At 38.1% G+C, this 12,080-nt stretch overlaps 2 protein-coding genes across 2 annotated transcripts in view; one reads left to right on the top strand and one right to left on the bottom strand.

Moving 5' to 3' along the window:
• LOC136260824 (ankyrin repeat and sterile alpha motif domain-containing protein 1B-like) overlaps positions 1–10,486 on the top strand; it is a 34,337-nt gene extending 23,851 nt beyond the window's left edge. The window contains exons 14-19 of the mRNA XM_066054702.1: positions 428–499; positions 548–634; positions 1,832–1,969; positions 2,017–2,139; positions 2,187–2,241; positions 10,313–10,486. Coding sequence (XP_065910774.1) covers positions 428–499; positions 548–634; positions 1,832–1,969; positions 2,017–2,139; positions 2,187–2,241; positions 10,313–10,359 — 522 coding nt within the window. The 3' untranslated portion in view covers positions 10,360–10,486. The remainder of the gene's footprint in view (positions 1–427; positions 500–547; positions 635–1,831; positions 1,970–2,016; positions 2,140–2,186; positions 2,242–10,312) is intronic.
• LOC136260825 (patatin-like phospholipase domain-containing protein 4) lies at positions 10,399–12,075 on the bottom strand. The gene is made up of 7 exons (XM_066054703.1): positions 11,535–12,075; positions 11,380–11,445; positions 11,063–11,333; positions 10,860–11,018; positions 10,740–10,812; positions 10,600–10,695; positions 10,399–10,553 (listed from the first exon to the last, which is right to left on the bottom strand). The coding sequence occupies exons 1-7, from the start codon at positions 11,931–11,933 to the stop codon at positions 10,493–10,495; spliced, it is 1,125 nt and encodes a 374-aa protein (XP_065910775.1). The 5' UTR covers positions 11,934–12,075; the 3' UTR covers positions 10,399–10,492.
• Between the last annotated feature and the right edge of the window lie 5 nt (positions 12,076–12,080).

The following is a 12,080-nucleotide window of genomic DNA, read 5'->3' as shown; positions in this document are numbered from 1 at the left end:
AAGGCACCATGAAGCTATTGTGAGGCTGGTATCTGGTCAATACGTTTTTGTGTGTGAAAAGGCACTAACCTCCATGATCCCTAATATACAGTAGTAGCATACTGGTGTCATGTACATATCAAAAGTCATACAGTGAAACCTCTCTTAACAAACTCCCCAAATTAAGGACACAATAGACATAATAAGGACAAACATTTTGGTCCCAACAGGTCTGGTTAATACATTTTTACCTCTAATCTCTATATTACAGCAAACAGTGGCCAAAAATTCTGGATCCCAAAATGTCCATAATAGAGAGGTTCCAACTGTAGTAGAATTGAAAGTCATGTGCAGTTTGTAATTTTAAAAGGAAACAATTTGATTGGTCATAATATTGTGCTGTATTATTTTGCATAAGAGCTATTATTGTTGTAACACCTTCCTGCAGTATCTGGGCTCAGTGTTGTTAGCTAATGTCCGAGGAGTCAGCTCTACAAAGGAGGCGTGTCTCAAGCTGAGGGTGTGTACTAATTGTGTAGTGTATATGACAAGTATGTGGTCCCTGCAGGCATCTACCTTCAAGATCAATAAGATCCCTGAAATAATATTATCAATCTCTTGGAAGGGGATCAAGTTTATAGACAGTGAAACTAGAGTAAGTGAACTACCCACTCAGATCCCAAGCTGTGTGTTCTAATAATCACATTATCCACATAACAACAAAAAATTAAACAGCCAAATTGAGGTGTGGCCTTAAATGTCTAAGAATTACTGCACTGATATTAATTATTAATGCACAACTGTTACGGTCAACACCTACTCAAATGAAATTGGCTAAATTAATGGTGGGGTTAGAATGAATAGCTAGTGCATAAACTAATGCTAGATTTGAAGATTCAAATGTTTGAAAAACTGCAGATAATTTGAATATTTCTAATAATTAAAACCCACAATTGAACTTTTAAAATTTATTGCTACAAAGGAATAAAGATCTGTTATTGTGTTAATTCTATGTACTTACTTTGTTGAAATGCTGACAAAAAAGTGAGCGTAAACAATAGCAGGGGAGTACAAACAGAACAACTTTCGACACTTTGATATCACTTTTTCACCCAGGCTTTTATTACCCCTTAAACCTGTAAAGAACTTTTGGAAAATGCCGCAATATGGACATGCATGGCAACAGTAGATGGGGTAACTTAATTCTTATAGCCTAATACTACACACTGATTAAAAGTCTGTTTACTGGGCTACTTGAGAAATACAGTGGCTTACTTACTATGAAGCAATGAACAACAGCAAGTCATGTCTCTGTGTTTCAAAATTCTAGCCACGTGTTTAATTTCAATTGTGGGTTTACATACATGAGTTGTATATGCCCTGGTGGAAAATTAAATGGTAAATCAAACAGAACTTGTTGCAAGGTGATAGGAGCAACCACCATCAAGTTATGGGTCATTTATAAAGGGATGTAAAGGGTTTGCATGTTTCCTTAGTGTAAGTTACTTACATAGCTAGTTTTGGCCTCACCATTTAGTGTTAGGGTAAAACCCTAGGTATCATTTTAATCCTTGTTACATCACAAGTAGAGTGACATAAATTGCAATGACATAAATTGCTTTTATTTGCATTGCATTTCAGGTTTAAGGATTAATAACTGCATCTTTTTTGTTACTGCTTTCAATGTTTGTAATTTTTAGAAGTAGCACAACATCAGGTAAGTTCTGATCCAAGTTCAAGCTATCACATATATACAGTCACTACATACCAAGTTTCATTAAACACTTTACCCTTTGAACAATAACATCTTACAAAGTTCAGTTAGTGAACAATATTTCATTATATCTTACAGAGCACAGTTAGTGAACACAGTGTTCACAATATTTCTTACTCGGCACAAGACCCCACTGATCCAAGAGTGTTTGCTTATATCACAAAGGAAACTGGATCATCAAAGAGTTATTGTCACGTCTTCATGGTACATGACAAGGTCAGTTATATGAGTGAAGCCATGCTAGTCCATTTTGTGTTCATCAGGATGCAGCCAATGAGGTGGTACTAACCATTGGACAAGCCTTTGAAGTTGCTTACCAGAAAATGATGAAGGCTCGAGCTAAGGTGACTGCAGCAGCATTTGAACAGCAATTAGTAGCAGAAGAGGTTACTTGATAACAAGTAAATGATGTTGATCATGTGATCTTTTGCAGGATTCAGCCCCTCCCCCTCCAATGAGGCAGTCATCACTGAAGCCATTAACACAGAGTGAGTGTAGTGTGTACATGTACAGTAGGTACTTAATTATCCAGACTCAATTATCCAAACAGTATGAATGGACTTTCTACAGAATTACTGTATGTTCTATTAGAGTAGTTGAACAGACTTCTGTATAAATGACTTATCTGAACACATTTATAATTGTACTGGCACACAGGTGTTCCACAATGTAGTGTATAGTGTAGATAATGTAGTGTGTAGGTACAGTCTTTGTATTTAGAGGTCATAAGTAGTGCTGGGCGATATTCCACTAGTGTTAGTAAACTAGTCATACCAGTTTTTCATACCACCTGTTTGTTTGTTTTGTTTTAATGCTGCCTGTGTTTTAAATACCACCATACCATCTGGGCACTATGGCCTCCCTGTGGGCACGTTTCATCCCATATTTAGAGGGTAACCAGAAATGTGACTATGTTTGTAAGCAGGTGCTGATGTAGTCAGCTAAACAAGTTTGTGATAATTTGTACATGTGGTTTGCTGAGCTACCATGGGTAGTTGAGCTACCATGAGTAGTTGAGCTTCCATGGGTAGTTGAGATATATAACATGGGTAGTTGAGATATATACCATGAGTAGTTGAGATATATACCATGGGTAGTTGAGCTACCATGAGTAGTTGAGCTACCATGGGTAGTTGAGATATATACCATGAGTAGTTGAGATTAGAGTTGCACCGATAATCGGTTGAATTATCGGTAACAGCCGATATTAGCTAATTTTACAAGTATCGGTATCGGCTACGAAGCGGAAATAATTTGCCGATTAACCGAAACCCACAATCAATCGTTAATGACGGCAATGAACAGGTGAAAGTAAAGAAAGAAGGTGGTGAATGTAGCAGTAAGTGGTTGTAACTGTTTTGGCTTGTTTGTTTGCACAAGTATGGTTGCAAGGCTATATAGTAGGCTGTGTATATTTATCGGCCGCCCACGCAATTAGTTGATCACTCTTCACAAAGGGTCTGGAGTCCCACTAAAAACACTGTTTGATAAGCTGTCTTAGTTGTTTTATAACTACTTGGCTTCCTTTTCCATGAAAGGAGTTAGTTGCACAACTGTAGAAAAATGGTAAAAGTCTATCGCCCACGCAATTAATACATTGATATTACAAATGCAGTTTATACACATCAACTTTAGGTGATTTTCTGCTCCTCCTCTCCTGTTCTGAAGAATTGAAGAATATCGGTAAATATCGGCATATCGGTTACAGGAATAGGCAAATAATCGGTATCGGTAAATGTGAAAAAATGCATATCGGTGCAACACTAGTTGAGATACCATGGGTAGTTGAGATACCATGGGTAGTTGAGCTACCATGAGTATTTGGTTCTTTTGTTGAGGTAAATGGCTAATACCAATGGCATGATATTACCGTGATATTTCATTATTTAGTAATACCGTAATATTTACTATAGCGTTCACAAGAAAAAATGAGGAATATCTAAATGCTACATGTATTACTGTAGTGCCTAATGGCTAGATCTGGGCAGTATAGCAAACAGTGGCATTATCAATCCGCTGCATTCACCACTCGCCTGTTCTTTGCCATCATTAGATCCAAGTTATGAACGTTTATTTACGTCATGTCAAAACGATAGTACGTGATTAATAATTCTTCATTAATTTCACCTTTGTATGTAGTGGAAAAAGATGATACAAGGAGAGCCTTGCCCATTAATCGATTCCCCTACTTCATGGTGAACACGATAGTATAAATTTCAACTCCACGTATCATTCTGTTTGTAAGTTACCATTTTAGTAAGCTCCTGTAATTTATTTTCCCTGTACTTGCTGTACAATTTGGTTTTTGCTACTTTGTAGAGCTGTAACTCCTAAAGATATTGGCATAAGAGCATGCATTTAGCTATTTGTTCTTAGTGATGAAAAGGACTAACAGCAAAACTTGGATATCATCTTACTCACCTACTCAAAAGCCTTTGTCTCACTGCAGTAGTCCCAAGGAATGGCCATTTGTTTACGTCACATAAAAATTATAGTACGCGATCAATTTTTCTTTACTAATTCACCTTTGTATGTAATGAAGATAGGTGATAGAAAAAACTTACCAGTTATCAATACCACTATTTATGGCGGACACAACAGTGTAAATTTCTCAACTTCATAATATTTCGCGATTTTAGGAAGTACCTGTAATTTATTTCCCTATACTTGCTGTACAAATTAATTTTTCTGTTGTTGCCACTTTGTAGGGCTGTAACTCCCAACTCTATTGGCTTATATACCACTTTAGTGTGGGTGTTCAAAAGCTCTGCTCAGGGTTTAACTTGCATATTGCCCAGGCAATATCATGGAAATGGGGTTTGCTCATGGCTTTGATTAGAGCTGTACCGATAACCGGATCGGCCAAAATATCGGCCACCGATATGGCAATTTTTACCAATATCGGCATCGGTGCAGAACAGTACGAGGACCGATATCGCTACCAATATTTATACAGCAATAGTTTGTACATAAACAGATTATAATATTGGTTTTCTACGTTATCCATGTGGCTGTTCAGTAGCAGTGGCTTATTGTTCACTGTACAGCAAGTGCTACGCTACGAGAAGCCATACAAATACACTCGATTCTAGTGTTTGTTGCTGGAAAGCTTATCAGTCTTAAATAAATGAAGCAGTTATATATAGTACCTTTGTAATAAAAGAACAGTCACAAGAAAACCTACTGTACCAGCCTTCACACAAGCCAATAAAATGCGGAGTAATGCAGAAATATCCGTTTAAGGCTCGCATAAAAATGTTTGTGGGTGCCTAATTGTCTGGATTGTACAATAGAAACCCAAGCCACTATTACCACAGGCATAGAGTGAGCAATGAATATATCGACATGTTGTTGTAGAGTAGTAACTGTACACTTTTGCACAGTTTAACTATGACTTTTGTTTGTAATGCAAATATCGGATCGACTATCAGTTATCGGCTTCTTTTGGTGGTATCCATATCGGATATCGGTACATGCCAAAATCCCATATCAGTACAGTTCTAGCTTTGATACCCAACACTTTGACTCATTTTTTATTGTGGATTTTAGTTTACAAGGCTCAGTATAGAGTTGTTAAGTTTATTATTTGACAGTAACTAATCTAATATATTACAAGTATTTCAAAAATTTGGAATTTATAACTAGAGTAGGGACCATACCGCATCAATAAAAAAAATACTGAAACAAGCTGGAGTATTGTACGATATTAAATCACAATAAAACAATAAGAAGTGTTATATTCCTACTGTACTCCAAGATAATGGAAATGCACAGTAGGGATATAACACTTCCTATTGTTTTACTGTGATTTAATATCGTTCACTACTCCAGCTTGTTTCAGTATTTTTTATTGATGTGGTATGGTCCCTACTCTAGTTAAAAATTCCAAATTTTTTGAAATACTTGTTTGTTAACTTTTAATATTATTATGATTGGTGACGTATACTGCATTTGAAATGGCGCCGCACACCCCAGCTATATCATCTGAAAAGTGAAGTATCCATTACACTTCTTTGTCAACTATGATCAACCCGTTACACAGCAGTACAAATCAAGAGCTGTTCGAAAAGCATCTCTGAAACCCACACATACCAAAAGAAAGGGTTGGTGCCGTGCACCCCAGTTGTATAAATTATCGTCTGAAAAGTGAAGTGTCCATTACGCTTCATTGTTGGCTATGTTCAACCCATTACACAGCAGTACAAATCAAAAACTGTTTTAAAAACACCTCTGTAATCGAAGTAGCCACTATGAAAAATTCGGACGATTTCCGTTACAAAAGGAAGCCATCATGTGCTACCACCAAATCGACACTTTTCGCTGTCAGCAAAGATGAATGGGAGACACTGGTAAGTCAATGAACAATGCATTGTACATATGGCGGTATGCCAAAAGGCACCTCCTGAAGCGACATCAAACAGTGAAAAAAATCAAGCCTGTAGCCTTAGCCGTTATCGAGTTACGCTTGTCTGAAGGCATCAGGCAGTCAGTCAGTCAGTAGAAAATTCTGTTGAATAAAAAAATTTTAATTCCATAGCAACTTGTTGAAAGCATTTCAGATCGTCTGAAAGCTTGTTTGGGCTTAGTTTTACCTAACCAATACTGCCTCATCGTCGTCTGGGAAAATGAGGCTGTTTTTTGGGTGATGTTATTTCGTGGCCACGCCTACTCCTTTGTGGTCCCTACTATATATGATGTAAAACAATCACTTGGGTAATGCATGGATACGTATTTCGGGGAGGGGTCAGCCAATTGAGCAGACCACGAAGCAAGTAGAATATGACAACTAGGGAGCAGATAATAGTCCTAAGTACTTAACTTAATGTTTTATAGTTATAACACGCTTACGAGGGATATGACTAAAATATACGCATGATTCACGAGAGTGCGTATATTTAGTCATATCCCGAGTAATCGTGTTATAACTGTTATATTCTACACCCCATTAGATGAAAACGATTTTAGATAGTAAGTTATAGTGAAACAGTACCTCCTGGAGATGGAAATCAATAGAAATTCTTGATGGATACGTTTTACACTTTTAAGGGTGCCGCGCCCACATAGTCGCAATTAGTGAGTTATCCACGAAGGAGACAAGAGTTCATTGAAACTTGTTCCAGTTCCTGAGGTGAATAATTATTGGTTGATTTAGGCGCTTGTTATTAGAGACTTGTTTACCGTTTAGATAAGGATTTCGCGGAATGTGTGAAGTTACACCATATATGGTAAACGTAGCACAAAGCGTGGTATATCAGTTATACACCACAGCGCGGCGCTTTTGGTCTCAACCACAGGTGTGGTATATATTAACTTACTTACTGGCACAATAGCAAAGGTTTAATGTAGTATTAGAAACCACAGATCCTTTACACCCACAAAAAACCAATCCCACAATTGAAAGTTCCTGGCGTGTGTTGAAACATAATGACATAGGAATAACATTCTGAGAGCTATTTGCCCACACTATTGAAGCCACAATCAATCATCAGATACTAGTGTATAAAACAAATGGAGTGAGTGCTCCTTAGTAGTGGTGTGCGATATATTGAAAAAATATCAATATTGCGATGATTTGTCAATATCGTTATCGTATCGATTTCTATACCACTTTAGCAGATTTTGATATTATCGAAAAGTTTCAATAATTATCGAAATATCGAAGAATACTTCTATAAATTAACAGCATTTAGTGTGTGATTGTGCAATCACGCTTGAAATGAAGGTTGGTTCTATACAATCTAGCCACTTTAAAGCTTATCTACCAGTTTTATTGGCTTATAGTTCTATGCAATAGCTTTGGAGTGTAAAATGTATTTGAAGCATATTTATAAATATCGGCCGCCCACGCAATTACTCCACCCACACAATTAAAAATTATCGAATATCGAATCGAAATTTGATATTTACCCTATTATCGTATCGATATCGTATCGAAATGAAAATCCTGATATCGCACACCACTACTTAGTTCTTTTTCGGTATCAACTTTGGCTGGAATATGATAAACAGGCAAAGAGTTATTAGCAATTATTCACCAAAAATAACACCAATATGTTGTCACACCTACTGGGTAAACCGCTTATGGGAAGGAGCTGAAAATCGGTGGGTGAATAGGTTAACTATTGAACCTCAAACCTTTTGTGGTTTGAAAGAAATTGAGCTAAAAACCAGGAAGATACAACGAAAAAACCAACAGTGTGTAACAATTATGCAATCGAGATTAGTTAATTTAAAAAAAAAAAAAAAAAACGACTAGTATGTTCACGTTGAGCTGAATCCTGAAAAACAGCTAAAATTTAAAAGCGGATTTTTTCTCAACAGAGTTAACATTTCAGCCAACCAGATGATTGTTGGTAACAGCAAAGGTGTCAACAACAGACATGTACAATTTGACTCCATTACAAGTTTGGGAAAGGGCTATAATGGACACTGTGTTTATATGGCTTCCACATAGGAAATGTATTGTGAAAATTTTGATTGGCCATAAATATTATGTCAAACATTTGAACAAACAGATTTTGAAATATTTTTAGCGGGTCGAGCAGTACTACAAATGAGCCAAATTTCAAGATTGTGTGTAATTGCATCCATGAGTTATGAAATGTTTTTGAGGATTCAGCTCAACGTGAACATACTATACTTGTCACGCCTACCAGAAAAACCGCTTGGGGTAATGCTTTGAAAATTGCTGTACAGATGGAGTAATCAATCTTAGAAAGGCTCTTCAGTGGTGTAGAAGAATCAGACTTAAAGCCGTGGAGGTATAGTACAAAATCCAACTTGGTGTAGCAAGTGCGAGATCAAGTTACTCTAATAGAGCAGTCACCCTGAAGAGAATTCAGCTAGAAACAAGTAACCTGTATAGAGATCAGCTACAAACAAATCACCCTGTAGAGAGTTCTCGGATCAGTAACAACCAATTCACTCTGCAGATAGATCAGCTAGAAGAAGTCACCTTGTAGAGAGTTCAGCTACAAAGAAACCATCATGTAGAGATTTCAGCTACAAACAAATCGCCCTGTAGAGAAGTCAGCTAGAAGAAGTTACCTTGTAGAGAGTTCAGCTACTAAGAAACCATCATGTAGAGAGTTCAGCTACAAACTAGTGACCCTGTAGAGACATCAGCTAGAAGGAGGTTACCTTGAAGAGAGTTCAGCTACAAAGAAACCACCATGTAGAGAGCTCAACTACAAACAAGTGACCCTGTAGATACATCAGCTAGAAGAAGTCACCTTGTAGTGTTCAGTTACAAAGAAACCAACATGTAGATAATTCTGTAATAAATATACATATTATATATATTTAAACCCCAGTGCGTGGGAATATCAAAGCGCCGCGCTGCGCCGTGCTGGGTTATAACTACCATACAGCTAGACAGAGCGGCACTGCTACTGTACAATATATTAGTTATCACCCAGTGATAACGAACTTATCACCCTGTTGCGGAGCCACTCAGTCTCTTTCGTGACATCATAATAACCGCGAATGGCATTGTTTACCGATGGAACAAAGAGCCAAATAAGGAAATATTGATACAAAACACACCAATACAGCACTTAAAACTACCTAAATCTTACAAGAAAATTGTTAATCCTTTACACAATAACACTACAAGTTACCAATACGATAGTTTAACAAATGTCAAGAATAGTACGTGACGATTTTCGCTCCAGCAATCACTCTCAATGGTCACTATGGTGAAGAACTAACTTCCTCTAGCTTCATCGTTCTATCTTGGACTATGGTAGCCACTTGTTGGTCTTTACTTTTCTCTTGCACACCACGCGACACCACCGTACCAATTTCTGACGAAGGCGAATCGTACCTGGAACCGCTGCTTCATAACACCGCCCTTCGCTACAGTTTGTAGGCAGTATGTAGGTCTCTCTTGTGACTACGAAGTAGAATCTCCACACAATTTGGACGAAATCTTGAGCACAGTGACAGGAACTCAAACCGGAACTTAATTTGCTATCCGTAAACTTCTGCACACTCCCACGCACTGGGATATAAAACAGTTATATCCCGTATACTCGGATGATATCATTGTTATTACACTCGTCCTCGGCTCCACCTCGGACTCATGTAATAACAATGATATCACCCTCGTACCGGGATATAACTATAACATATATTTCACTTCTTTTTGTATTTGTAATAGGCTGGCTTTGGGACTTTTTAAACCTATCTTCTTTTTTTTTTCTTTACCACACGAAGAAGAAAAGATGAATCAGATGTTAAATACTTTAAATATTTCTAATTTTATCAGTAAATGTACAAATTATATAAAAAGAAGTATCTAATCCAAAACAGCCAAGTTGTAAAAAGAGTGCAGCCAAACAGCACCAAAATTCACCTGAATTGTCGTCATTAAAGTTTTTACCATTAACCTACCATCACAGCCATTTCTTGGCCACCACCTTGGATTTCACATCTTTTTTTCACCATAGCCTTTTTGAGGGCCACACTCTTTTTACAGCTCGTCTGTTTTGGATTAGATACACTTTATTCAAGTGTATTCATTGACTCATGTTGTTACCATGGTTACTGTATACACAGGTTTGAGCCAGTTAGGCTTGGGACCAACCACCACTTCAACATCTTAGCAACCACACATAGCAACAACACTTGTATATATTGTCTCATTTTGTAATTCAATCCTTCAGTGTCATTTGTATGTAATTAATAAATACTTTCATTGTTTTAATAAATTATTAAAAATAATTCACTCTGTGGAGGTCACACAGTAAGATAGACTTGGTTACAGGTGTTCATTAATAAGAACTTGTGTTGCTCTTTCCTGTAGTGAAGAACATAGTAAGCAATATATTCCATTTAGAGCTCACCATGATCCAGCCTTTAATGCCTGCTGGATAAGCTGCACCAGGTGACACATTAATGGTAGCTTCCATGGTGGTAAGTTGTTTAATAAGTCGACACACCTACTCACAGGGATCATGTGATCCAGCATGGTGACACTACTCACCTACACCACAACTCATAAAGATATTTCACTGGCAATGTTAATAATTTGTACATTAGTGACTTCTCTGGGATACCTGTATAATGAGTAGTGTGGCATGTTAACTGGATAGGGTGTGGTCACCTTTATACAATGTGATTGGCTGAACTGGAGCAACTGCTGGGAGGGTACCAGATGCTGTCATGGTAACCAGAGGGAGTTCATACAGTACTTGATAGTCGCTATGGCAACCAGTATTAGTATTAGAAACTAGTCCTTTGATTGGTCCTGTCATCATGATGCCTGTAAGGTTACCATGTTAATGGGAAACAATATAATTTACTGACCATGAATACGAAGATATCGCAAAGCATCTTGATAGCCCTGTGCCATTAACCGTTCAAGTTGTTCCCATTTTGGAGGGAACAATGACTCCTTTAATCGTTGAAGATTCTTACTAGTTAGTTTAAATGAAGTGTTTGTAGCAAACACCATTTGTTCAGGTTGGCATTCTCCTAACGGACAAATATCAGCCTCTCCACTGAACGGGCTAACAGTGATAACATTCGGATCATGTGATCCTGGTATGTTGTTAGTAAACCCTCCATCACACACCCTCTGCAGAAGACCACATGATGTCACAAGACATGTGTTGCTAGGTTACCTTTCCTCTGTACTTGGGCAGCCACCAGCCTGACCAAGCTGGGATGAAACAACTTGCCACAACTGCCTAAATATAGCAATCAACAGTTCATTCAACATGATCAAGTTTACTAATTTACACCAAACATTAAAGGAGTGTATGCCCCCGCCACTTACGTTAATTAGTTCTCGTCTCGTGTTGAATTCCGAGACAATCAAATTGCTCCAATCCCAACAATTGGTCAGTGATATTTTCACCTTCCCAGTAGCGCGCTTGTGCGCATCAGGCGGTAGATATCGCCCCAGGTCTCTCACTATTAAACCTGACGGATCAAATGCTTTTCCAAACGGACCTAGCCAACTGGCGTGGACTAGGTCAGACATTTTCTTAGCAAATCTTGGTCCCCCGTCGTGTCCCACTCTACAACACAACATCACTGCTACTAATGAGCCAGCAGAAGTGCCGTAATATCCTTCCAACGAGTCAGCAAACTGCGGCGCCATTTCCACGATACATTTTGCTACTCCGATATGGTAGACTCCGAGGAAACCACAACCAGCAAAAGATATCTTCATCGGCTACTGCTGTTCCTCGCCTCGTTCACATTGACTGCGGGTAGTCACCGTAATCTGTTACAACTTCTTCACTATCAGCGGCGTGTTTGAGGTGTGTGCGCTATGCTCATAACGGAACGCAAGACACGAGTTATTTCCGGTACCGCC

Source organism: Dysidea avara, chromosome 7, assembly GCF_963678975.1.
Source record: "Dysidea avara chromosome 7, odDysAvar1.4, whole genome shotgun sequence".
In the NCBI taxonomy this organism is placed as follows: Eukaryota; Metazoa; Porifera; class Demospongiae; order Dictyoceratida; family Dysideidae; genus Dysidea; species Dysidea avara.
Note: the sequence above shows the minus strand (reverse complement) of the source record. Positions and strands in the feature narration are given on the sequence as shown.

Excerpts from the sequence above, each read along its gene's own strand:
- LOC136260825 (XM_066054703.1), bottom strand. The coding sequence starts at position 11,933 with ATGAAGATATCTTTTGCTGGTTGTGGTTTCCTCGGAGTCTACCATATC. Across the intron at positions 11,334-11,379 it reads TGCCCAAGTACAGAGGAAAG|AGGGTGTGTGATGGAGGGTT; the intron begins GTAACCTAGCAA and ends GGTCTTCTGCAG. Across the intron at positions 10,696-10,739 it reads CTTTATGAGTTGTGGTGTAG|GTGTGTCGACTTATTAAACA; the intron begins GTGAGTAGTGTC and ends CCCTGTGAGTAG.